This window comes from Saccopteryx bilineata, chromosome 5 (assembly GCF_036850765.1).
Source record: "Saccopteryx bilineata isolate mSacBil1 chromosome 5, mSacBil1_pri_phased_curated, whole genome shotgun sequence".
NCBI classification, from domain to species: Eukaryota; Metazoa; Chordata; class Mammalia; order Chiroptera; family Emballonuridae; genus Saccopteryx; species Saccopteryx bilineata.
Genome location: NC_089494.1, coordinates 213,603,060 through 213,628,593, shown reverse-complemented (window position 1 = coordinate 213,628,593; position 25,534 = coordinate 213,603,060). Strand labels below are relative to the sequence as shown.

The following is a 25,534-nucleotide window of genomic DNA, read 5'->3' as shown; positions in this document are numbered from 1 at the left end:
GTTATTATATAATTGACCATATTCCAAATGATTTCTAAAATTTTCCACCTAAATATTGTTTTGATTTCTTGAAGTGATTAAATCTGAAAGAACATATATCTTAATATATTGTTTCTAATACTATTTGCACCCTTATGTTCATTACAACAGCCAGCATTTTTCACAATAACCAAGACCTGAAAAGCAATCCAAGTACCCACGAGTAGATGAGTGGATAAAATGTGGTATGTTTACACAATGGAATACTGTGCAGCCATAAAAAAATAAGGAAATCTCACCTTTTGCAACAGCATGGCTGGACCTGGAGATTATTATGTTAAGTAAAATAAACCAGTCATAAAAAATATGTGAAATTTACTTAACAAAATAAACTGATTAATGAATAGAAACACAGACACGTGGGTCAGATTGCTAGGTGTCAGAGGGGAGAGGTTGGGGCAACTGAATGAAGAAAGTGAATGGACTAGCCAAAAAAACATATATACATAGACACAGACAACAGTGTGGTGATGGTCAGAGGGAAAGGGGAGAGGGGTAGGTGGAGGAGGGCAAAGGAGGGGAAAACGTGGACAGAAAGAGATTTTGCTTGGGGTGGAGGGTGCACAATGCAGAATGCAGGTGCAGATGGTGTTTTATTGAGCTGTACACTTGAAACCTCTATAGATTTACTAGTCATCACAATAAATTCAATTAGTTTAAATAGTCCCTTCAAATTGTTTTTTATTTCAGTAAAAGCCATCATCAATATTCAAATAAATACACAAGATAGAAACCCAGTAGTTTACCTTAATTCCTTCTCTTTCATTACCAAACCTTTGAATTTATACCAAAATGTCTCATAAAAGTATCTTTCTCTCTTTACCATAATGATAAATACGTTTGTTTGGATCTATGCTTGTCAGGAGTACTAAAGCAGTCTCCCTCTGCCTACAATTCATTATCTGCACTTTAACTTCATGTGCATTTTTAAATGCCACTTCATTCATGTCATGTTTCAGCTAAGCATAGCAATGTTATGTCCATATGAGCTAATTTCACTTAGAAGATCTCCTGTGGAGTGGAGAATGGTTTTGGAGTTGCAAACCAAAATTTTCACCATGTGTTCATTGTATTGAGGTTGTATTCTTTAAAGGAGTTTCAGGTGTTATGTCATAAGGGATATAAAAATTCCACTGTAATAGGCCAACCTTAAATAAGATTTAGGTGGATTTGCAGTGCAATCTTCCAACAGGTTAAAAAATAGATTATGAAGAATTTAATATCCCAGTATGTTCTGATTAGTCAAATTTATACCTTTTTCAAGTCTAACATAATGCAGTGGGTCTTCCTAAAGAAAACAAAAGAAGTTTAAGTGGACCAAATTAGCATATAAGTTAATGTGAAGAAAATTTACCATTAAGTTATTGGTAAAGGTATTAAAAATAAGTTTAAGTCCTCTAGAACAATTATCTTATAGATGTAAATAGAAAGAAGGCATTAAATAATAGTAGAAAGGGAAAAAGAGGGAGGGAATGAAAGAAAGCAGGAAGAAAGAAATAAAGGAAATAAGGAAGGAGAAAATAATATGAGAGAGAAAGAGAAATTAAGAAAGAGAAAGTAAGATAAAATAAGACAGAGAAAAATAGAAAAAAAACAGTAACATGTTAGTGTATTTTCACTGTAAGAAAGTCAACTAAGAATTTAATCACCACTCCAAACAACTGATGAATTTAAAGCTCATTTTTCCCAAATTAAATTGAAAATAATAAATTAGTCCCACCATATTTGCAACAATCATCATCAACGATTATTCAGTGCAGTCATGGATGTATCTCTGTTTTCATTTTGCTACAGTCTCTGGTTGACTCATGCTTGAAAGCTTTTTGAAAATTGGTCTATTGCATCCTCCTGAGTCAAATCTCGTCATATCTCTTGATGGGCCACTGTATTTAAAAATACTTATAGTAGTATTTCACTTCCATGATCACCCTTTTGGAATGTGAGGGACATATGTACAGCTACAACTCTCATACTGCCTTTATTTTATTTATCTTATAAACATTTTATTTACTGATTTTAGAGAAGAGACAGGGAGAGAGAGAGAGAAAAGGGAGGTAAGAGCAGGAACCATCAAATCATAGTAGTTGCTTCTACGGGCCTTGACTGGGCAAGCCCAGGGTGACAAACCCACAACCTCATAGTTCCAGGTCGACACTTTATTGACTGTGCCACTACAGGTCAGCCCATACTGCCTTTATGTTTCTTGAAGGGGAATTGTATAGTAGGTATTAATTTTAGGATTAACTATTTGCAAATTATCAAGTCAAACATTTATATACACACGCGCACACACACACACACACACACACACTCAAGTCCTTTGCAACTAAACTAAAGAGGAAACTCAGATGAGAATTCTTTTCTTTTTAAGAATTTAATCAAAGTTGCTGTGAAATGCATCCCAAGGTAGAAAGTTTCCTTTTAAGTCATCACATTTTAGTGTTGAAAATGTTATGTCTGAGGTCATACAGTTCTGTGCTTTTAATTTGATAAGAAAGTTTTTCTGAAGACAGTATGATAGGGTTAGCAACTGATGAGAATCACATCTCACAGCTGCCTCGACAATGTGTTTACATCCTCTAGGTTCCTTGTTTTAGGCTTCACATTCTCCCCTGACTATCAAACCCATAGGTGAATTTGATATTCAGGACAGTTAGGCCACATTTTAGAAATGACTGAGCTTTGAGCATGATTCAAAATTTTATGTTTAAAGGAGTGGTTCACAATAATAAATATGAGCATAACCAGTAAAAGAGAATGAAATTAAATGAAAGCTTACAAAAGTTAATTATTATATTAGTTTATTTGAAATGTCAGACCTGAGGTATTGTGGATCAAATGAGTGAAGTATAAGGGACTAATAATTATTTCCTTTAGTTATTCATATACCATTGAGTTATAAATACAATGTACCAATCTATAAAATAGTTAATAATCAATAGCTTATTAATTTTCACATATCAAGTGTGTATATTTTTATTTGATGATTGTATTTCTAAGATCACATTATAATTTAAATGAGATTGTCTTAATTATAAAGAATGAACCTGAACAGATGCATCAAATATTTTACTGCAAATGAAGTAAAAGGCAAGGGCAGAGGGAGTTTCAGTGGTTAGCAATTACTAACATTGCAAACACCAGGTAGCTGGTTATCTATCTATAGATAACTTTTTCTAGGCTTTTTAGGTGTTGCCATATTATTGAGTTCTTGCAAAGCAGGTGAGCAACTTAGGTATGGAATCTTGATCACATAACTTGAACAAGAAAATATTTGTTCTTCACTTCCTTAATATCTAGAGCTAGATTATAGCTGTGTTTACCTAAGTAAATGGACAAGAACAACATCTTAAGTGATGAAGGGACACTGAAGGAATGAGATAATTGGTGCCTTCATACCTGGATGAATTCTTCAGTAGAGCTTCCTTTCTTAAGACATTTATATTAGAAATACACTTCTGTGCAACATGTAGCAAGATAGTTTGCCTCTTGTTTTACTGAAGCTGATAATGCTACGTCTATTATTTTAATCCAAGTAAGAGACAAAGGTACTTTTCACCAAGAAAAGCCCATGAGGTGAAGAGTAGGATACAGATTTTGGGTATACAGGGTGTGGCAAAAGTAGGCTTACAGTTGTGAGTTTGTGTGGAAAAAACAGCTGTTAGGCTTTCTCGCTGGTTTACTGGCTGCAAGTACTTTGTGAAATGAGCGCCTGAGCATGTGACAGCATTATTGTAAGGATAAGGGCTTCTCCTCAGGGGCCATGAGAGCAGATCGAGCCCCCACCACAGCGAGGTGCATTGTTTCCTCCACTGGGAAAAGCAGGTTTTCCTTTGTTTTATTTTTCTTTCTTTTTTGGCTTGCCTGTCTTTGCGAGCAACTAATAAATTGGTATGGCTCACCATTTTCTGGCTCCACAGTTTCTTTATCCTTGTCTGAATTCAATTCAAATCTGCATGGCCACAACCACCAGCCTTCTAGTATGCAAAACAGTTAATTTTTGCATTACTAATTATTGTATTATTTTTCATATGAACAACTATAAATCTACTTTTGTGTCACCGTGTATTTTGAGGTAATGCTGACAGATATAAAAAAATTGTAACAGAAAAATAGACAGATAAATAATAAACCCAGTAGTTTTTCCTGAGTACCTGGAAGAACTGAGTTGATTTTTAACTGAAATAGGGATAATTTAAGGAGAACTTGTTTGGATGGGGTAAGAGCAGGAGCTTACTTTCAAATATATTAAATGTTTAAACTACATGTGAACATCCTAACATAGACGAGGAGATTGCAATTAGACATACAGGTATAAGTCTGTATGTAGTACAGTAGAGATAAACATAAGAAAGGTAAATTTCATAGTCATTGTCATACAAATAAAAATTAAAACCATTTAACTGGATGAGACCATCCAAGGACTAAGATTGAAAGCAAAGGTCATAAACAAAGAAAACTGAACCAATTCAAACCTATAAACACAAGCTTGAATGTTGCATGGTCATAATATTTTTGCTCATTCTTATGTTATTAACTAATATAGTAAATAAATTATCTTCTTGAATTTTAAAAATATGCCACTAAAAAAATAGATATATGTTTAAAAGCCTTACCATTGGAAGGAAAAGAAATTAAATGAAAGGACTTCAAAAAAAATAATAAAAATTTCAAGTAGTGTCCCTGGCCGGTTGGCTCAGCGGTAGAGCGTCGGCCTAGCGTGCGGAGGACCCGGGTTCGATTCCCGGCCAGGGCACACAGGAGAAGCGCCCATTTGCTTCTCCACCCCTCTGCCGCGCTTTCCTCTCTCTCTCTTCCCCTCCCGCAGCCAACACTCCATTCGAGCAAAGATGGCCCGGGCGCTGGGGATGGCTCTATGGCCTCTGCCCCAGGCGCTAGAGTGGCTCTGGTCGCAACATGGCGACGCCCAGGATGGGCAGAGCATCGCCCCCTGGTGGGCAGAGCGTCGCCCCTGGTGGGCGTGCCGGGTGGATCCCGGTTGGGTGCATGCGGGAGTCTGTCTGACTGTCTCTCCCTGTTTCCAGCTTCAGAAAAATGAAGAAAAAAAAATTTTTTTTTCAAGTAGTTATTAAAAACACATTTAAAAAGCAAAAACTAAGAAGACCTGAAAAAAGCCAGAGAATTAGAATTATAAAATGACCATAAAACCAAAATATGTCAGTTATCCTAGCAAATATAACTGGATAAATATTCTCAAGAAAGATGTAAAACCTATATTAGATTATAAAAATTCATATATGTACTGGTTAAAAAAGGCACATCTAAATATTAGTACAGTGGGTAACTTCTAAATACTTAGAAGAAAAAAATTTGAAAGCACAACAAAATCAAAACAAAACAAACATCTCATTAGTTTAAGGAGGATAAGCAAAATGAGGAAATATAATTAGAAAACAGAAAGTGAAAAAATATTGAAAATGAACTATAGTAGTTTTCAGTACACAGAAGCAAAGAAAAATTTTGTTTAGAAAGTACATATAAACAGTTAATTTATAAAAGTCTTGTTATAGTCTGACTAAGAAAAGAATGTATAAAACATTAAAACATTTAAAGTAAATATATAAAAAATATGTCATATGTGTACTTAACAAAATAATGTAGATATTATTATATTGATATTAGAAAATAATTGATTTTAACTCAAATGACAGTACCAAAAATAAGTCAATAAAATAATAACTAAAATTTAAATTTATTTGGAAGTTATATAATTTTATTTAAATGAAGCTATTACCACTTTATATCAATACTTTGTAAAACAAATGTTGATAGAATTATAAGGCACTGGTTTGCTTTTACAGATCTACAGACCCATGGTCATTCACTAATGGATTGATTGGTTGGTCAAAGATGTGGAAAGAATTAGAGGAAAGATTAAAGACAAGAATACCTAGAGTAGAATTATGTAGATAAACCTGATTTGAATTTGCTTAAATTATGAAGAATTTCATATCTAATGGGAATTTCCTCCAGAAACCAAGTGCTGCAGACACCTGTCTCAATAATAAGGTGTTCTGGAGGAGTAGTTCTGTGTATGCCACTATATTTTCCACTTTCCAGAATTTGATCATAAAACTCATGTATAGAAGAGCAATGCAGAGTGGAATGGAAACTATACATGAACGTACAACATTGAATTCACCTCACTAAGGCTTATCTGATTGTTTCAGCTGTTATATACTCTATCTGTTAATAGAAGATATCCCCCCACCGCCTTCTCAGTTGGCAGCACTTCTTAGGGATCTAGCCAGTCAGAAAGTGAAAGGTTGCATTGCTCACCTTCCATCCTACAGGATGCATCAGTTTTCTCCACAGAAGTAATTAAATTTTCAAGTAACAAATATCTCTCCCCCACACACACTCTCTGTAGCATTTTTGACAGCCTGAGAAACTATGGTCATGAAGTCCTAGTAAAAATCATGGTATTGGTATCAGCATGTGAATGATCAAGATATATATTTATAGCCAAAGAAATGCAACAAAATCTAATATCCATGCACTTTGCTGATTTTACCAAGTTTCCTATTAGCTAATGAAAGCATTTCAGGATTTTAGCTGAGACAATCCCCTGTGTATTTTAGCTGCTGTATTGAAAGATGCAGAATGCTTGAAATCAAGGCCTGATATATGCCTTCAGTATTTTAGTTTGAGTACATGGGTTCAGAGTTCAAGGGATTGGAAAACAGTAGATTCCCTAACAAATATGCTTCACCATTTCCCTTAGGCAACTTTGCTTTTCATTATTGCAACTTGGAGTCAGGCAGTATTGAGGTTGCATTTTTCAAGAAATGAATGATTCAGCCTTGAGATATGACCATGATTTACTCAGATTAGAACTTCGAGTGCTGCTTGATTATTTTGAGCTCCTGTTTTTGAATTTAGTGGAAGAAAGTGTTCCTCTCCTGGCTGTGGTGATTGATACAAAATAAAAAAGATAAACTAGATTGCTGTTTATTAATAGTAAGGATCAATGGAATGCTGTGGCAAATCATTCAGACTGTATATGTTATCACATTGATTTGGAATGGACGAAGATTTGAATCGTCTTGCCCAGTAAAGAACCCTGACCAGCAGAAATGCTGCCATAGGATAAAGGGCCCATGGAACAAAGTAAGTAAAAGTATTAAATCCAGGCTCCTGAGCATCTCTATGTTCTAAGAATGTAAGAATTGTGCAAAGTACTCTTTGATATCACATGGTTTCTGCTTTGTTAGGATTGAGAGTTTCCTTCTTGGAACAATTTTATGAATGACTGATAAAGAAAAACCATGAAAGATCTTTTTAAAGTATGTGTTACAGTTACACTAATTAATGAAGTAGGTATCACCCAGGAATTTTTGCCAGCTGGCTTCTGATGATATTCAGGAAAAAGAAGAATTAATAAAAGTATTAAGATCAAAATACATCAATACGAATCACCCTTTAGAAATGTTAACTTATAATAAATACATTTGCAGCCTTCACAAAAAAGTAGTAGAATTTATTTGAGATTTTAGTAGTGAATATATTCAAGAAGGAAATATATACTTAGATGCTTTCATGATACAGTTATTTTTATATTGGAAGTAATTTTTAATATACCATATTGAAATGAATAAGAATTTAAAAATTGTCAGTAAGCCAATGAATGTCATTTATCTCTTTAATTACACATCAAACACTAAAATGAAACCTTTAGTTAGACATGTCATTAAGCTTATAAAAAGAAAGTTCAGTCTTTTATTTATTTGTTGAACTAATGCAAAGCTGATTCAAATATTAATGTTAACTTTCAATTAGTTTTTTGCCTTGATATTTACTGTAACATTTTTGTTCAAGAAGATCTGCTAATATCTCATTTTCTTGGCATAACAATTATTTGATAAATTTAAATTTGTAAATGATAAAAACTGAAAAATAATATAATGATCTTACATTCCAAGTAAATGTTTTTTGACAGAAAACTAACCTTTGGTTTTACTGATTATAGATTATAAGCATTAGTGATTTTTAAAAATAATGAATTGACATATAACTTTAAATTTATTAATTGTACTGTTAATTAAAATTTTCATAAAATTACTATTTTTTCTCTACTTATTATTGTTATTCTCTAAAAGTAATCTGTGTACCTTTAACATATTGTTAAATTCTGTCTTTGAGAAAAAAATGACTTAATTGATTTCTTCTGTTTGAAGGCAGTAGCCAGACTCTTGCATTAAAGGGTATGCAAGAGTACTTGTTGACTAAAAGTGAAACATAAACCATGATTATGTATGTGTGCAACAGAAATTGTAGATCTATCTCAGTGTGATATGCCATTACAGTTATTATCAATTCATGCTCAGACCCTAGACCATAGTAACACTGGTCAAATAGAGGGATTATTTTTATATATAAAAATTTTAATACTATTCTTATATTAATCTCTTATATTTTCCTAATTTATATGTTCTAAAAAACATGTTAATTTTTTTCTTCTGTATCCCCTACATCCATCAAATCAGCTCACATTTTGTATGTTTCCTTGCACTTAGCATGTTATTACTCAGCATATCACTTAGGGTTAAAGGTAAAGAAAAATTTGATATTATCAAAGAATATACATACAATTATTAGTGTTCCTGTTTTAGGAAAGAGAGAGGAAGGGGGTAAATCTATCTGGGAAAAGACAAAGGAAGATGGGGCATGCTCACTAGTTACTAACATTTAGGCTTTATCTGTAGGTTAAGGTAGAGGAATGGAAATTTTAAAAACATAAAGAAGATATATTTTCATTAAGTTCATTGTGGATAAACTGAATAGGATTGTCCATCTAGGCTTTTAATATCCTTAGAATGACCTATTCCCTCTTTTTTTTCTTTTCTGTTTTACTAAATATTTGACAAAAAATTAAACAACATTTTGTGAGCAAATATATAGCAGTTGCCACACAGGCCAGCAGGAACCCAATCACATCCAGAGAGTGGTACTGGACCCAGGTGAGGTTGTGAGCAGCTGGCCGCAGGTGTTTGGCTCCTTTGTGACGCATGACGAACTCGATCCAGAAGACGGCTCGATCTAGGGGCTTTACAGGTTGATCATGATGAATCCTTGATAACCTCATAGCATTCTCTTTATAGCTGGTAGACAAAGACATAGACAGCTTTTGTTTTGGTTGAAGGTAAGTACGCAATAACTTTGTATAACATTATATTATACAAAGGCTATAGATGTGTTGAGGAAATATTTAATTCTTGTTATGACATGAACTTTGCTGACTGTATAGCATTTTAAAAGTTGTAAATGGGTGAGTATGTAAGAAATACATTTCTGACACAATGTGGTAAAATGTAAACATATAAAAAAAGGGATAACTAAATTTTTAAAGAAGAAATTTTAATATTATATAAAGTGTGGTTGTCAAGGATGTTCTAAGAAAAAAATTGTGGCTAAACCACATTGTGGAAAATATCCATTAAAAAGTTTATAAGCATGGACCCTTATGTCTGACTAGTTAATAATGACAAGAAAAGAAAATTAGTAGTCAGCCTCGATAAGTCGTTTTTGCAGTGTTTGAGAGTCTTTCATTATACACAACAGGACATTGTCTATATTGACAACATCAAAATTGGATGAAGGTACTAAGCAATTTTAGAAATGCTAAGGAGATGTAATTTGAGTTTCCAATATAAATAAAAATAACTCTATAGAATTTGAACTCCTAACCCAGGGGTTGGGAACCTATGGCTTGCGAGCCAGATGTGTCTATTTTGATGGATGCATCTGGCTGGCAGACAAATCTTTAATAAAAAAATAATAATAATGTTAAAAATATAAAACATTCTCATGTATTACAGCCCATTCATTTCCTACTGCTCATGTTCATGATTGAGGTGGTTGGAGCCAATCACAGATGTCCTCCAGGACAACATCAAATTTTTATTGGATAATGCACAACATACACAGGTCATTGTATGGCTCTCATGGAATTACATTTTAAATTATGTGGCGTTTTTGACTTTCTCAGCCAAAAAGTTTCCCGACCCCTGTCCTAACCATTGTGGCATCACCATAGTCATAATTATAGAGTTAATATCTCTAATGGTCTCTTAAACAAAAATGGGTATAAATCTGTATTTAAAAGGTGAGTTATGTCTTCACTTGACATTTGGTGGCTGAGATGAATTAATATATATTTTTTTGTTTTGTGATGGAAATAAAATTTTCAACCTGGAAACATAAAGATGACAGAGGTTAAGGGTTTTTGAAGAGATGTCCTAGTGTGAGCAGGACATTTTTGGAACTGGGGAAAAAGAAATGTAGCATCATTTACCAGTCAATGTGATACAACAGATCCAGCAGTGTTCTTTTTGTGCAGAATTAGAGAGAATAACCATATACTCCTAAGAGTATATGACATGATAAGGTCAAAACAGTAACTTCAGATGGCTTTTTAAAATACATTTAAGGAAAATTATAGTGGTAGTAAAAGCCTACCTCTCCAAATCGTACTTTTGTTCAAGCTTTTTAGAATTTATAGACAGATATTTAATATTTGAAATCCACATATACTGTATAGATAAATTTATACATATGAACTGAAATAAAAATAAAGTATGCTTTCTTATAAATGAGATAAAATTAGAACTATGTTAATATTTTAAATTATTATTTTTATTTTATTCTACACTAATGTTTTATGACATAATACTGTGATTAATTGATACTATGGTTTATATACTTAAATATAATCCTTTGTGTTCCTTAATTCTTTTAAAGAATAAGAAAATGAAATACAAATATATACATATGTAAAGTCTACACTAGATTCTTTTGTTCCCAGATAATTTCAGAATTGATATTAGGTTTTATGTTAAGGTATTTTAAAATAAATAATTTTAGGTATTTTATGGGAAAATTCTAAGAATGTTTATGATTCTTTCTGTTGCTTACATCAATAGTTTTCAAATCTTATTAAAATTTAATGAGCATTCAATGAAGTGGAGTTTGAAAACTACAGAATTTTCTCACTCTGATATTTTGGTAAAATGAAACAAATTATCAGCAATTAACAACCAGTAATAGTTTAAAAGATTAGATATCAAGAGAAAAAAATTATAGTAAGTCTTACTGAACCTCCTAACCCCAGACCCAGCTCCTGAATTGATTTTTATAATAATCTGAAAATGACTTAAACATACATATTAATAAAAGTCATTTGATTAAAATGTGAGTAGGAGGAAATAGTGAAAACCAAAGTTATGATTGTAATAATATAAGAATAAACTGTGGTTTACATACTGACAACTGTAAACCCACTTTTGCCCACCCCTGTACTGATAATCTATCTCTTTTTGGAAACAGGTGCACTGACAATTTTGTCTAGATAACTGTAATCCCAAGACTTTGACAAAAACTTTTATTCAAAATAGTTTCAGTAAAAATGAGTCTACATAAAATTTCATCTGAGTTTTTCTCCTATCCCCTGAATTTCAGTTTTCATAAATGTGAATAGAATGGTATAACTAGGCTTCAATTTTTGCCTTTGAATAAAAGTAACTGAATCTGAAACAACCTGTGACAAGTTTAAATATAAGGCACATATACAAATTCAGAATAAATACTGAGAGAGCAAGATGAAAAACATTTCTTGATAAAAGCATACACAAAAAAAATGACACAGGCATAATACACAATTACAGTAAGGAGAGATTTGAAATGTAATAAGAATGTGAGGGTTATGTATAAGACAGTGGTCCCCAACCTTTTTTGGGCAACGAACCAGTTTAATGTCAGAAAATATTTTCACGGACTGGCCTTTAGGGAAGGACGGATAAATGTATCATGTGACCGAGACAAGCGTCAAGAGTGAGTCTTAGACGGAGGTAAGAGAGGGAATTGGGTCAATTTTTAAAAATAAAACACTATTCAGACTTAAATATAAATAAAATGGAAATAATGTAAGTTATTTATTCTTCCTCTGCGGACCGGTACCGGTCCACAGCCCGGGGGTTGAGGAACACTGATATAAGAGACAAATATCAGATTATAAAACAAGAAGAGATGATAAAGGATATAGGTGAGCTCTTAAAATATTAAAGACAGCACATACAGGATTAAATAAATTAGAAACAGCAATCTCATATTGAAAAAATGACTATTATAGACTATTTGAGGCAACTTTAGTGAATTATGAAAATAAAAAACTGATCAGAAAAATTAGAAAATATTGAAGAAAGAGAACAATTGAAAATATTTTAACATAAAGAACAATGAAATCTGATCCTTGAATAGAGATAAAAAATGGAACTAAAAGTAATTCTAATTACATACAAATTTACTTTCTGAAAAAAGTTTAAAAATTAAATAATTTTTTATTTATATATTAACATGTTGGAAGAAATCACTGTAATCCAGGAAAAATGTAGAAAATAATTCACAAAGATACAACATAATTAAGTTTCTGAATTAAAAAAAATCAGTGATATTTTTTCCACACCGGAAAAGAAACATGTAAAAAGAAAAATGATCAAATAGTTCTCAAAACCTATAACAGCATTTAAAGCTAGAAGACTATGGGTAACCATTACATAATTCTGAAGAAGAGAAAGAGCTAAGTATTATATATTCAGATAGTTATCATTTTCATATCAAGGCAGTGAGCAAGTATCAATAAACATGATCTCAAGAAATTTATTATCCATGAGTTTTTATTGAGTGAAAATTCCATATGATATATTCATTTAAAAACAAATCCAAAATACATATTTTGGAATAAATAATCTCTGATTCAATGGAGAAATTTGACTCCCTTAAAATATAAAAAAAGACTAAATAAATGTGAGGAAAGTAAGTACTACAAATATTGACAAATTAAAATTTAATGCATATCAGAGATGAGATTTCTTCCATAGCTTGAATTAAACTGATGGTGGCTAAATTGAAAACATGTAGTAAAAATTAACAATCAAAAAAATTAAAAACAAATCAAAAACAAAAACCACTTAAAACTCAATAAATTCTTAACTTTGCTGAGCTCTTTCAGAAAAAAAAACTAAGATATAATTATAGGTATCTAAAGTCCAATATAAGTTATATATTCCAGGGGTCCCCAAACTACGGCCCGCGGGCGGCATGTGGCCCCCTCAGGCCATTTATCCGGCCCCCGCCGCACTTCTGGAAGGGGCACCTCTTTCATTGGTGGTCAGTGAGAGGAGCATAGTTCTCGTTGAAATACTGGTCAGATTGTTGATTTAAATTTACTTATTCTTTATTTTCAATATTGTATTTGTTCCCATTTTGTTTTTTTACTTTAAAATAAGATATGTGCAGTGTGCATAGGGATTTGTTCATAGTTTTTTTTATAGTCCGGCCCTCCAACGGTCTGAGGGACAGTGAACTGGCCCCCTGTGTAAAAAGTTTGGGGACCCCTGATATATTCCTTTAAACTAATCTTTAGTTAAATCAGATAAAATATAAAGTTTTAAGAATTCACACAATCTATATTTATAAAGTTATTAACTATTCTCTATCTTCTCCCTGTATATATGCATCTGGCTAATATGGAATGCACTCAGTATTAATGATGGCTATTTTTGAATAATTAATGATTTGGCAAATTATCACTTCTTTTTTTTTGTACTTACTGAACATTTATAATACTTAGAGAAGCATATGTACTTATAAAAATAAGCAGATGATCTAAACAATATCTGAAAATGTATGTCATCATTGACATTATTTTGAAAAAGATAGATAAATAAAATTTGAGGTTTTTTTTTTTGCTTTTTTAGTAAATAATTTCATCAATTTGAGGAATTAATTTAAAAAGTAATTTTTATATTAGTTATGTTATTTCAAAATATACCGATTACAAATACACAAAATGTTGGACATTCTTGAATATGATGGGTAATGTAATCAATGGTAAGCTTTTTGAAGCAGTAGTACTTACGAAGGTTCATTAATGATTATTCTCAAGGCGTTGAGCAAATCTGCACTTGTCATTGTGTTTATGTTCACCTCCACAGCCGCACCTTTGGCCTTCATGTGAGCAATGTTATCGTGCTGGTCAGCAAACATGGGAACTCCTACCATAGGGATCCCATGGTAAATAGCTTCATAGATCCCATTAGTTCCACCATGAGTGATAAAAGCTTTTGCTTTGGGATGACCTAGTTTGAGGGTTGGGTGAGAAGCAGATGAAAATTTCATTATAATATGCTAACAGAATTTCAGAGAGATGGAGAAAAACTACAGGATAAACCAATGAAGAAGGCAGTATTTTCTCTAGAAGCTGAACACAGGGATTATTGTTATCTTAGAAACCTGTGATCTCAGAAAATGTCAGAATTAACTCCCTTTGCATTGTTTGGAAAGACTTTATTGAAGAGATAATATCTAAACAAAGATTGAAATTTGAAAAGTGATGAGAGTCTTTCGTGAATCAGAGGGATCAGGAATCTATAAATGGCCAATTCTTTATATCTTTATATCTGCTTTAAAATTGGCAGTGAAATGTAAAAGTTTAAAATTATTTTTGATGAATTTTAAAAATTTATACTTTTATTGAGTTTATTGGTATGACATTGGTTCACAAACCATATAGGTTTCAAGTGCACAATTCAATAAACCAACGCCTGCCCACCACTCGGTGCACCGTCTGCCGCCCACGTCCCCAAACTACAGCCCGCGGGCCGCATGCAGCCCCCTGAGGCCATTTATCCGGCCCCCCACCGCACTTCCGGAAGGCCCACCTCTTTCATTGGTGGTCAGTGAGAGGAGCACTGTATGTAGCGGCCCTCCAACGGTCTGAGGGACAGTGAACTGGCCCTCTGTGTAAAAAGTTTGGGGACCCCCTGTACCCATACTGTTGACTTTGTTTATATGTTATGTATCCATGTAAATATTTTTTTGCTAATCCCTTCACCTTCTTATTCAGTCCTCCAAACCCTCTCCCCTCTGACTAAATTCCTAAATGTTGGTTGAATTTAGTTGCTATAGTTACTTAATTTGTTCATCATCCAACTATACAGTTTTTCCCCTTCAATCTTACCAAGAAGGTCATTCTGGGGTATCCAATCATAGATCCGAGTATTGTCTCCTAATGTAGCTGGTTTCTCTCCTCCATATCTCCATAAAACCTGTGGAGAACAGTGCTTTAATTTTGCAAGTAAAAACACCATTAAGGAATTTTAGGGCTGGCAAGTTACTTAATCATGTAGCCCTGTCTATGTGATATTTATGAAGACTGTACAAAAGGAGTTTAAAAAAATTGAGAGATACAGTAGGACATTTACATCTACTTTTTTTTCAAAAGGGCTTGTACTAATAGTTTATTCAATATTCTATTATCACTTAAAAGTGATGTTATCACTTAAAAAATTTGGAGAATGAGACTGTAAGTGAAAAAAATAAATAAAATAAAACTATTTTAGTCAACCAGAGTTGCAGATTAAAAATCACTAAAACAATCATAAATGCCATGTAAATTTGTCAGGAGGCCATCCTAACTCCAAGTTTCAAATGTAATATTTTCCAAAAATATAATTAACTTTAATTTTTCTTTAATTTTTATTGTCTGGTTTTTGAATGACTGGCTGTATTCCCTCCCTTCCTTTCTCTTTTCTTTTCTTCCTTCTTATCTTTCTTCCTTCCCCCCTCCCTCCCTCCCTCCTTTTCTTTCTTTCTTTCTTTTTCTTTTTTTCTTTCATTCATTCATTTTTTTTTTGTTTTGGTGAGAGAATTAGATAGGAGGTGTGCTTATATTCTACTGTATTATTTAATGTAGTATCTTGATAGGATGTTAACTTTTCATAACACAATCTTTCTTTTGGAGGACTCTGTAGGGCAACTTCCAGATTATATACTAATAGGTGGCAAACTCTTAACAGGAAAATTTGTTAGAAATACAAATAAAAGGTTTTTAGGAAAAAAAATCTAAAGTTTTAACAGGCCTAATTAGTATATAGACAATTACAGAGTGTTAACTAATATACAAATATAGAGTCCTTGAGTATTTCATGAATAGGAGTTGTGAAAAATAATTTAAATGGAGCCACTTCAAAATAGAGTCAAAGCTGCCATTCCAGAGCAACTGCCTTGTATGTTTTACTCTTCAAGCATTTTGAAGGTCTAAACTGGACAAAGTAACATTTAGATTGGGCTGAGAACCACACTGTATTCCAAACAACTGTTTGCAGAGTGAACAGGAAAACAGACATCCTGACTCCTACACTGAAAATTAAAGACATTCTTTAGAATTAGCACCACCGTGTGTCGCTAAAGAATCACTTAGCTAATTTGTACCTAGAAGAATTTCTTCCTTGACTTATTAACATTAACAGAACTTTTTTCCTTTTGTTTATGCAATTATTCCCTTTTCCTGTTCATAAATACTCTTTGCCTGCACCTTACTAATGAGAACATTCTTTCAGTTTCTGCTTATATCATTTTTTTCCAGAACTGCAATACTTTTTTGATCCCAAACACTCGCTGCCTCTCACTTTTTTTTCATGTTTCCATTTTTTTTCTGGCAATGAATAATATTCATTCATAGATCTCTGAACTAATTTTTTCCTTGTTATTGAATTTATTGGAGTGACACTGATTAACAAAATTATACAGGTTTCAGGGGCACAATTCTATAGCATATCATCTGCACACAGTGTTGTTTTCACCTCCCAAGTTAAGTCTCTGTCCATCATCATTTATTCCATTTATATACTCCTCCCCTCACCCTAACCCCCTACCCTGGTAATCATCACACTGTTTTCCATGGCTATGAGTATTTTCTCTCTTTTCCCCTTTGTATTCAATACCTTCACCCCCCCAACCAGCTCCCTAACTCCCCCTGTAGCGACAGCTGTCAGCCTATCTTAGTATTTGTTTTGCTTGTTAGTTCATTTTGTTCATTATTTTCCACATATGAGTGAAATAATATGGTACTTGTCTTTCTCTGACTGCCTTATATCCCCTTAGCCCAACGCTCTCCACATCCACCCACGCTGTTGTAAAGGGTAAGATTTCCTTCTTTTCTATGGCCTAGAAGTATTCAAGTGTGTAAATATACCATAGCTTTTTTTATGCGCTCATTTAATCATGGACACTTGGGCTGCTTTCAAAACTCGGCTGTTGCAAATAATGCTGCAATGAACACAGGGGTACATATATTCTTTGAATTACTACTGTTTTGGTTTTCTTCAAATATATTTCCCAAGATGGAATTACTGAGTCAAAAGGCAGTTTTATTTTGAACTTTTTTGAGTTAACTGGTATTGCTTTCCACAGTGGCTGTACCAGTCTGCATTCGCACCAACAGTGCATGAGGGTTCCTTTTCTCCACATTCTCACCAACACTTGTTGTTTGTTGATTTATTTATGATAACCATTCTGAAAGATGTGAGATGATGTCTCATTGTGGTTTTAGCTTGTATTTCTCTGATGATTAGTGATGTGCATTTTTCATATATTTATTGGTCATCTGTATGTCCTCTCTGGAGAATTGTGTATTCAGATACTTTGCTCCTCTTTTTTTAAAAAAAAAAAAAAAAAAAAAACTGGATTGTTTTCTTTTTGGTGTTGAGTTTTATAAATTTTGGTTATTAACACCTTAGGAGATGTATGATATCAGTGACTATGTTCTCCCATACAGTAGGTTGTCTTTTCATTTTGTTGATGGTTTTCTTTATTGTATGAAAACCTTTTAGTTTGATGTAGTTTTATTTGTTTATTTTTTCTTTTGTTTCCCTTGCCTGAGGAGATAGATCGGAAAAAGATGTTGCTGAGAAATGTTTGTGAATTTACTGCATATGTTTTCTTCTAAGATATTTATGTCTTCAAGTCTAACATTTGTCTTTAATTCTTTTTTATTTTTATTTTTAGTGAGAGAGAGACAGACAGGAAGGGAGAGATGAGAAGCATCAAATCTTTATTGCAGCACCTTAGTTGTTCATGGATTGCTTTCTCACATGTGCCTTGACCAGGGGGCTCCAACTGAGCCAGTGAGTCCTTGCTCAAGCTAACGATATTGGGCTCAAGCCAGCAACATTGGATTTCAAGCCTGTGAACTTTGGGCTCAAGCCAGTGACCATGGGGTCATTTCTGTGATCCCACGCTCAAGCAGGTGACCTCACGCTCAAGCTGGTGAGTGTGCACTCAAGATGGATGAGCCCACATTTATGCTGGTGACTTTGAGGTTTCGAACTTGAGTCTTCTGCATCCCAGTCTCACGCTCTTTCCACTGTACTAATGTCTGGTCAGGATGTCTTTTATCCATTTTAAATTTATTCTGTGTATGATGTAAGAAGGTGGTCTAGTTTCATTTTTTTGCATGTATTTGTCCAATATTTTTAACACCATATATTGAATAGACCATCTTAGCCTTATAGTATGTTTTTGTTTCCTTTGTCAAATATTAATTGACCATAAAGGTGTGGGTTTATTTCTTGACTTTCTATTTTGTTCCATTGATCTATATGTCTGTTTTTATACCAGAACCATGCTGTTCTGATTACTAAGGCCTTGTAGTATAGTTGATATCAGGTAGTATGATTCCTCCAACTTTGTTCTTTCTAAAGATCACTGTGGGTGTTTGAGGTCTTTTGTGGTCCAATATAAGTTTTGGGGATATTTGCTTAGTTCTATGAAATATGGCATTGGTATTTTCATAGGAATTGCATTGAATCTATAGATTGCTTTGGGTTGTATAAATACTTTAATGATGTTAACTTTTCTCACCCACGAACATGGTATATGCTTCCATTCATTTGAATCTTTTTCAATTTCTTTCTTCAATATCTTAAAATTTTCTGAGTACAGGTCTTTTACATATTTGATTAAATTTATTTCTAGGTGTTTTACTCTGTTTGAAGCAATTGTAAATGAGATTATATTTTTAATTTCTCTTCCTGATAGTTTATTATTGTAATATAAAAGTGCAATTAATTTTTGAATATTTATTTTGTGTCTGCTATTTTTTTTTTGTTTGGACCTTAATTTTTATAGGTTAAGAAATTATATATAAAGAATAGAAACCTAGAATTATAATAAAAACAGAGATAAATTAGTTGAATATCAAATTAGAAATTATATATTGTTTGATAATAATACGAGGGATTATTATTTTTTTGACTATGGAAAATCAATTTAGAATGATAAACTTCTACTTCTAAACCAACTACAGTTTGATAGAGTCCTAATAAAACCTAGAAATACAAAGTATATTCTTGACCATGATTTTTCTATGTATAACCTCTATCTAGAACTTTTATGAGTAATCAGTGCAGGTTATAAGATTTCAAATAGTAAGAAGTTATTATCTTCATTTCCTTAAAAATAACTATAAAAATGCATTTTCATAGTATTACAAGTTATGTAGGCAAATGATCAAATGTGCTCAAATATAACATTTTAGTAATTTGAGAAATTTTTACTGAAAATGCTGCCAGTTATGCTCAATGTATACTTTCATCTTGAAAGAATATTGTTAGCAAAGTGGCAAAGTGGCTGCTTACTAGAATCATAAGTTGTACTGACCTTTTGTGGAATCTGAGCAAGGGCTGAGGCAATGCGATTGGCTTTTTCTTCTGTGAGGTTTTTGACCATTGACCCCAGAGAAAACACCACAACACCATGTTTACCTGAACTTTGGACAAATTCTTCCATTTCCTGAAGAGATAAAATTCTATTATAAAAGTACAGGATCAATGAAAAACTTTCACTCACACTTTTAAACAGGCAGGGTAAGAGAAGTGCCAGAGGCATTGATAGACTGGTTCTTTATTCTACCGCATAGAATCATCCAGTCTCTTTAAAACAAGTTATATTTCTGAAAACTATGGCTTAAAAATATAATGAATAGTTATAAGTAAAGGCATGGAGTCAAACCATTATATCAAGTAAGAGGTAGATCTTCCCATAGTACGTGAAACTGTCCCTCCCAAGGATTAATTTTTATAAACCAATAGAATTTGCAAACTTATAAAAAATATTCCTTGTAGGAAAGTTCTCAATAAAGAATTTAGAACTAGGCTTTATTATTTTTTTTAGGATATCAGTTTATAGCCAATAATTTATAAATTAATTGATCTAATTTTGTTAAGTATTTAAGGTATTTTTCTCATATTTATTATTTTCCTAATTCATAGGGCTAAAAAGGACTGTTTTTAAAAATGGAATAGATAGGAATATGTTTAAAAGGTGACAACACAGTTAAACTCCTGCTATAATCATGATAACATTTATGAAGCAGTGTTTCTCTTTCTTCCCACAAGTGTGACACTAACAGCATGCCCTTAATTTGAGCCTTAGCACAGAAGTAAAATATAAATTTCTCTGCAAGATGAAATTCTCTTCTTCATTGCCTACAGTTGTGTGAGTTGAGCACTGCAAAGTCTGGGATTGGGGTTGTTCACATCTAATTTAATAAGTCATCCTCCAGAGTTGTATCATGCATTCTTTTTTTAACTACCATTTGTGGTTGCCCTGAAATCACTGGTGTTACTTAATGTAAAGCTAGTAAATTTACTAAGGGAATAATGATGCCATAAAAGTAGATTGCTATTTTTAGCTTAGTTAATGTTAGAAGACTATTTCTAAAGTCCCAGGAATTAATGTTTTACTATTTTTTTTAGAAAATTAAATTTAATGGCGTGATGTTCATCAATAAGAGTACATAGGTATCAAGTAAATATTTCTATAGCATTTGAACTGTTGATTGTATTGTGTGCCCATCACAAAGTCAAATAATTTTGCCACACCTTATATTAGTTCCTCTTTTTTCCCTCCCCTACTTTTACTTCCACAACTCCCTCCTCCAGTAACCACTTTTTAAATTTGTTTCTCTAAACACATAATTGAATTAAAAAATACAGAATATACACACGCCTTAAGACTTACATACCTACCTGTTTGATTTGGATTCTTGATTTGACAGCTTCTCATTGCTTTGTTACTCTGTGTATGTAGCGATTGTCAAAATAATTTCATCACAGATATAATACATGAGTGGTGTTCATGGTGCTCAAATGTCTGTATTAATAACTGGGTTTGACATGAAATAATTCTCCTTTTTTGAAAATATATCTGAGTTATTTTTATGAAACTGTGATAAACATAATAGTGTGTCAAAGTATTATGTAGTAGGCCACAGAATATGCTGTGGCTCTCATTCTATCTTTTTTTAGATATTGGTTCATTAGTTCCCATAATAATACTCAATAGAGTTTGCCGGCAGCTGTAACTGGCTGTTAAGAAGACCATATTCACAGTCATGAAATAAAAATATACATCTTACCCAAAGCAGAAATCAAGAACTCTACTTGGAACACCATTTAACTTACCATCTTCTACAGAACTTATTTTTGTTTACCTACAACCCAAGCAAATGAGTATTTCTTCACTCCCTATGGATATAGTTAAATATGATATGATTACTATGTTTACCTTTTATTATCTTTTGCTTCTCAATATTATTTTTCTTCCAACATTTTTGACAGTCTACACTCTACATTTATTCTTTTATAACTTTTGAATAATGTTAAACAATTTCTTTTTTACTTAAAAAGAAAAAAAAACTGTCACCATGGATGGTCACAAAAAAACAATTCAACCTATGGGTCCCTCAGTTCTGACTTCTATTTTATGGTGATGACTCCCAATCTATTTCTAAAGCTCTCTGCTAAGAGAGAGGCCTTGTTTTACCCATACAATTTCTAGAAATCTCCATCTGAAATTCTTTTAGCTCCTTAAAGTGAATTTGAAAATGAACTCATAATTGTTATCTTAAAAAAGTGTTTCCACTAATTGTTTCTTATTTCAGTCAAGGACACTACTATCCAGGAAGCCTTATCCGATTCCATGTCCTCTAGCAATACTTACTTCTGTGGACCAAACCCAGCCATTCACATGAAAGCTTCTTTATCACTGAAACAACCACTGTAAGTGTTCCCTTTCATAATTCCATCATGCTTATTTAGAGTGACTACAGCAATCTCGTTAGTGACATTTCAAAGCTCTAGTTTCTCATCCCTTCAATCAAGTACTGACACTATAGACACAGATATTTTTAACATGCTTCTTAAACTACTTCATTCTTCAGCTTAACTATCAAAGTTCAAAAAATGTAGTATTATTACTAATAAGAGAGACTTTTGACTTGAAAAATTGATTTGAAGTAATAAACTGAAGGTCCCCAGTGGCATATCTCTGTTATTAGACTACAAACTTTAGAGGAAAAATCAGAATTGTTATGTCCTCCACTCTAATAGACTTACCTTAGGTAATGGTTTGGCAGGTTTACAATGCAATCCTCCTACAAACTCAAAATTAGGTAAGTACGGACGAGGAAATTCAAAATCCCAATATGTTCTCATTAGCCAAATTTCTGCTTTCCCCATAGTCTCACATAATGTGGTGGGTTTTCCTGGAGAAATTAAAGAAAGGTGGATGTTATTAGCATATTTGTTTGCTAGGAAAACAAATGTACTACTAATTTTCTGATGTGCTATTAAGGAATAAAATGAATCTCGGTCTTCTGGATTGCTTTTTATGTTTAGATTTTAAAAGGAAGGGGAGATTAAAGTAATAAGGTAGAGAGAGAGGTAGGGTAGGTGAGATAATATTTGGGTAGTGAAAGAACAGTAATATGTAAAATAAATAATACATTCAGTAAATAAATTTTATAAAATCAAATCAGAATATGTAAAAATAAATTCACAAAACATAAATAAAAATTTAACCCAAACTCCAACTATTGATGAATTTGATATTTATTGTTTGCCTCCAAATGACAGATGATAAATTAGTCCTATCATATTAGCACTAAATCACCTTCCAATGTTTTTTTAATTTCCTGATAGAAATGTATTTCCATTTTCCAGCTTGTTATACTTTCTTGTTCATTCATGCTGTTGAAAAATCCCATCAATATCAGTTTACCTTATTATCTTCCTAAGTCAAATCCAATCAACTTCAATTGATTTGTCATTTTTTTTTCTTCCTAGGAATTTCCTGAGTAATTTATACCTAGTACAACCCCCTTTGGGATGTGAAGTATACATTACACATTACCAGTATCACTCACTTATTTCAGTGTTAACTTCAAGTGATGTTTCTTTTTTTTTTCTTCTGAAGTTGGAAACAGGAAGGCACTCAGAGAGACTCCCGCATGCGCCTGACTGGGATCCACCCGGCATGCCCACCAGGGGGCGATGCTCCACCCGTCTGGGGCGTTACTCTGTTGCAACCAGAGCCATTCTAGTGCCTGAGGCAGAGGCCATAGAGCCATCCTCAGCTCCTGGGCCAAGTTTACTCCAATTGAGCCTTGGCTGTGGGAGGGGAAGAGAGAGACAGAGAGGAAGGAGAGGGGGAGGGGTGAAGAAGCAGATGGGTGCTTCTGTGTGCCCTGTCCAGGAATCGAACCCGGAACCCCTGCACACCAGGCCGATGCTCTACCACTGAGCCATCCGGCCAGGGCAAAGTGATGTTTCTTGGAAGGGGCAGTTTCTAAGTATTAATTTTAGGCAATTAGTGGAGAGAGAGTATTTGCAAATGACCAAATCAATCATTTTTATTCAGAGAAACACATGTTTTGCGTCCAAGTAAAGAAACACTCAGATGACAATCCTCTTTTCTTGAGGATTCTAATCAAAATTGGTGATTAAATACACCCCAGGTTAAATAGTCTCTTTTTAGTCATTACTTTGTAGTGTTTGAACATGTGTCTGCAGTTAAATAGTTAAATGCCTTAAATTTATAATGATTAGCTTGAAATTACAAGATTGAATGAGAATGCCACCTCACAACTTCCATGCCAAAATGCTTATGTTTTTTAAATGTTTTGTTCCATTTGTGTGATAACTTGCCTCAGTTACCGACTTTCTAAGTAAAATTATTGTGCATAAACTATAGCCTACATTTTAAGAAAGATGTAGCTCAAAGAATTTACTAAAATTCTATATCTGAAGCAGTGATGCATAGTATCAAATATAAAGCCAATCAAAAGTGACAGGAATAAAATTGAGCAAAACTATTCAGACATTTTAAATGTCATACTGAGAAATTATGAAACAAAAATATAGAATTAAAATTCACTACAGTCTGTTCTCCAAAATTATATTCTACAAAATGAGTTATGAACACGGTGGGGAATTATGTAAATAATATATAATTAATAAACAAGCAGTTACATGTTCACATGTATTATTTTAATCCTACATGTGAGTCTACCGAAATGACTTCTTAAAAAAATTTTAGAGTTATTCTAAATTTATGGCAAAATGCCTTCATGTAGATGAGATATACAGGTGAGAATTTCAGTGATAGACATTTATCAGTTTCCCAGAGGTAAGTCATGTTAGCTGGGTTGCTATTGAGAGATAACTTTTCTAGGCTCCTTAAGTTATTAATATTTTTCCAAAGGCACAAGAGAAAACTAATTTGTATAATTTCTGAATCACTGTTTAAAAATTAATACTCTATAATAGGTTCATATTTACTTATAATTAAATAAGTTTATATTTTTTAAAATAGTTTTTGGGAATGTCAAGATATTTTCCACATACCTTGTTTGGCAATTATGCATAAAGTTGATATAACCATATGTGTACAAGTTCTTGTGTAGACATAAGTTTTCAACTCTTTTGGGTAAATCAATAAACCAAAGAATACAATAGCATGGTAAAAGTACGTTGTCTATTTGGAATATTTTGCATCCCTATTAAACTTTAGAGACATTTTTTCAATATCCATCTAATAACTTGCTGAGATTTTGATCAGTATTTCATTGATATTTGGATCAAATTGGGAAGAACTGGCATATCAACAATATTGTCTTTCTCTCCATGGACGAGTTATATCTGTCCATTTATTTAATTCTTTAATTTTGCACATCAGAGTTTTGTAGGTTTGCTCATATAGAATTTGAATATATTTCATTAAATTTGTATCTAAGTATTTCATTTTGAGGTTGCTAATATACTATATGATAGTGTTTTTTGTTTTAAATTCCCATTGTTCGTTACTGATATATAGAAAAGTGACTGAGTTTTCTATATTAACCTTGTATACTGTAACCCTGCTATGATTTCTTATTAGTTCCAGTAAGGATTTTTGTCCATTATTTCAGGTTTTCTACATAAATTCGTGTGTCACTTAATGATGGGAATATGTTCTGAGAAATGTATTGTTAGGCAATTTTGTTATTGTTCAAACATTATAGAGTGCACTTATACAAATCTAGATGGCATAGCCTACTACATGGTATATAGCTGATTATAATAATAATTATTGTAGGCTGTTATAACACAATGATATTTGTGTATCTAAATAAATCTAAACATAGAAAAAGCACTATAATAATATGATATAAAAGATATAAAATAGTATAGTTTTATAGGGCTCTTACCATAAATGGAGCTTATAGGCCTGGAAGTTGTTCTGGGTAAGTCAGTGTGAGTGGTAAGGGAATGTGAAGGCCTAAAACACTACAGTACATTATTGTAGAGTTTATAAA

General features: G+C 32.8%; 1 protein-coding gene across 4 annotated transcripts in view; it reads right to left on the bottom strand.

Moving 5' to 3' along the window:
* Positions 1 to 7,516: 7,516 nt before the first annotated feature.
* LOC136337916 (UDP-glucuronosyltransferase 2A2) overlaps positions 7,517 to 25,534 on the bottom strand; it is a 69,423-nt gene continuing 51,405 nt past the window's right edge. For all 4 annotated transcript variants that reach the window (XM_066279846.1, XM_066279845.1, XM_066279843.1 and 1 more), the window contains 5 exons: positions 22,296 to 22,444; positions 19,558 to 19,689; positions 15,077 to 15,164; positions 13,976 to 14,195; positions 7,517 to 9,161 (listed from right to left, as the gene is read on the bottom strand). In XM_066279846.1, coding sequence (XP_066135943.1) covers positions 8,882 to 9,161; positions 13,976 to 14,195; positions 15,077 to 15,164; positions 19,558 to 19,689; positions 22,296 to 22,444 — 869 coding nt within the window. In that variant the 3' untranslated portion in view covers positions 7,517 to 8,881. The remainder of the gene's footprint in view (positions 9,162 to 13,975; positions 14,196 to 15,076; positions 15,165 to 19,557; positions 19,690 to 22,295; positions 22,445 to 25,534) is intronic.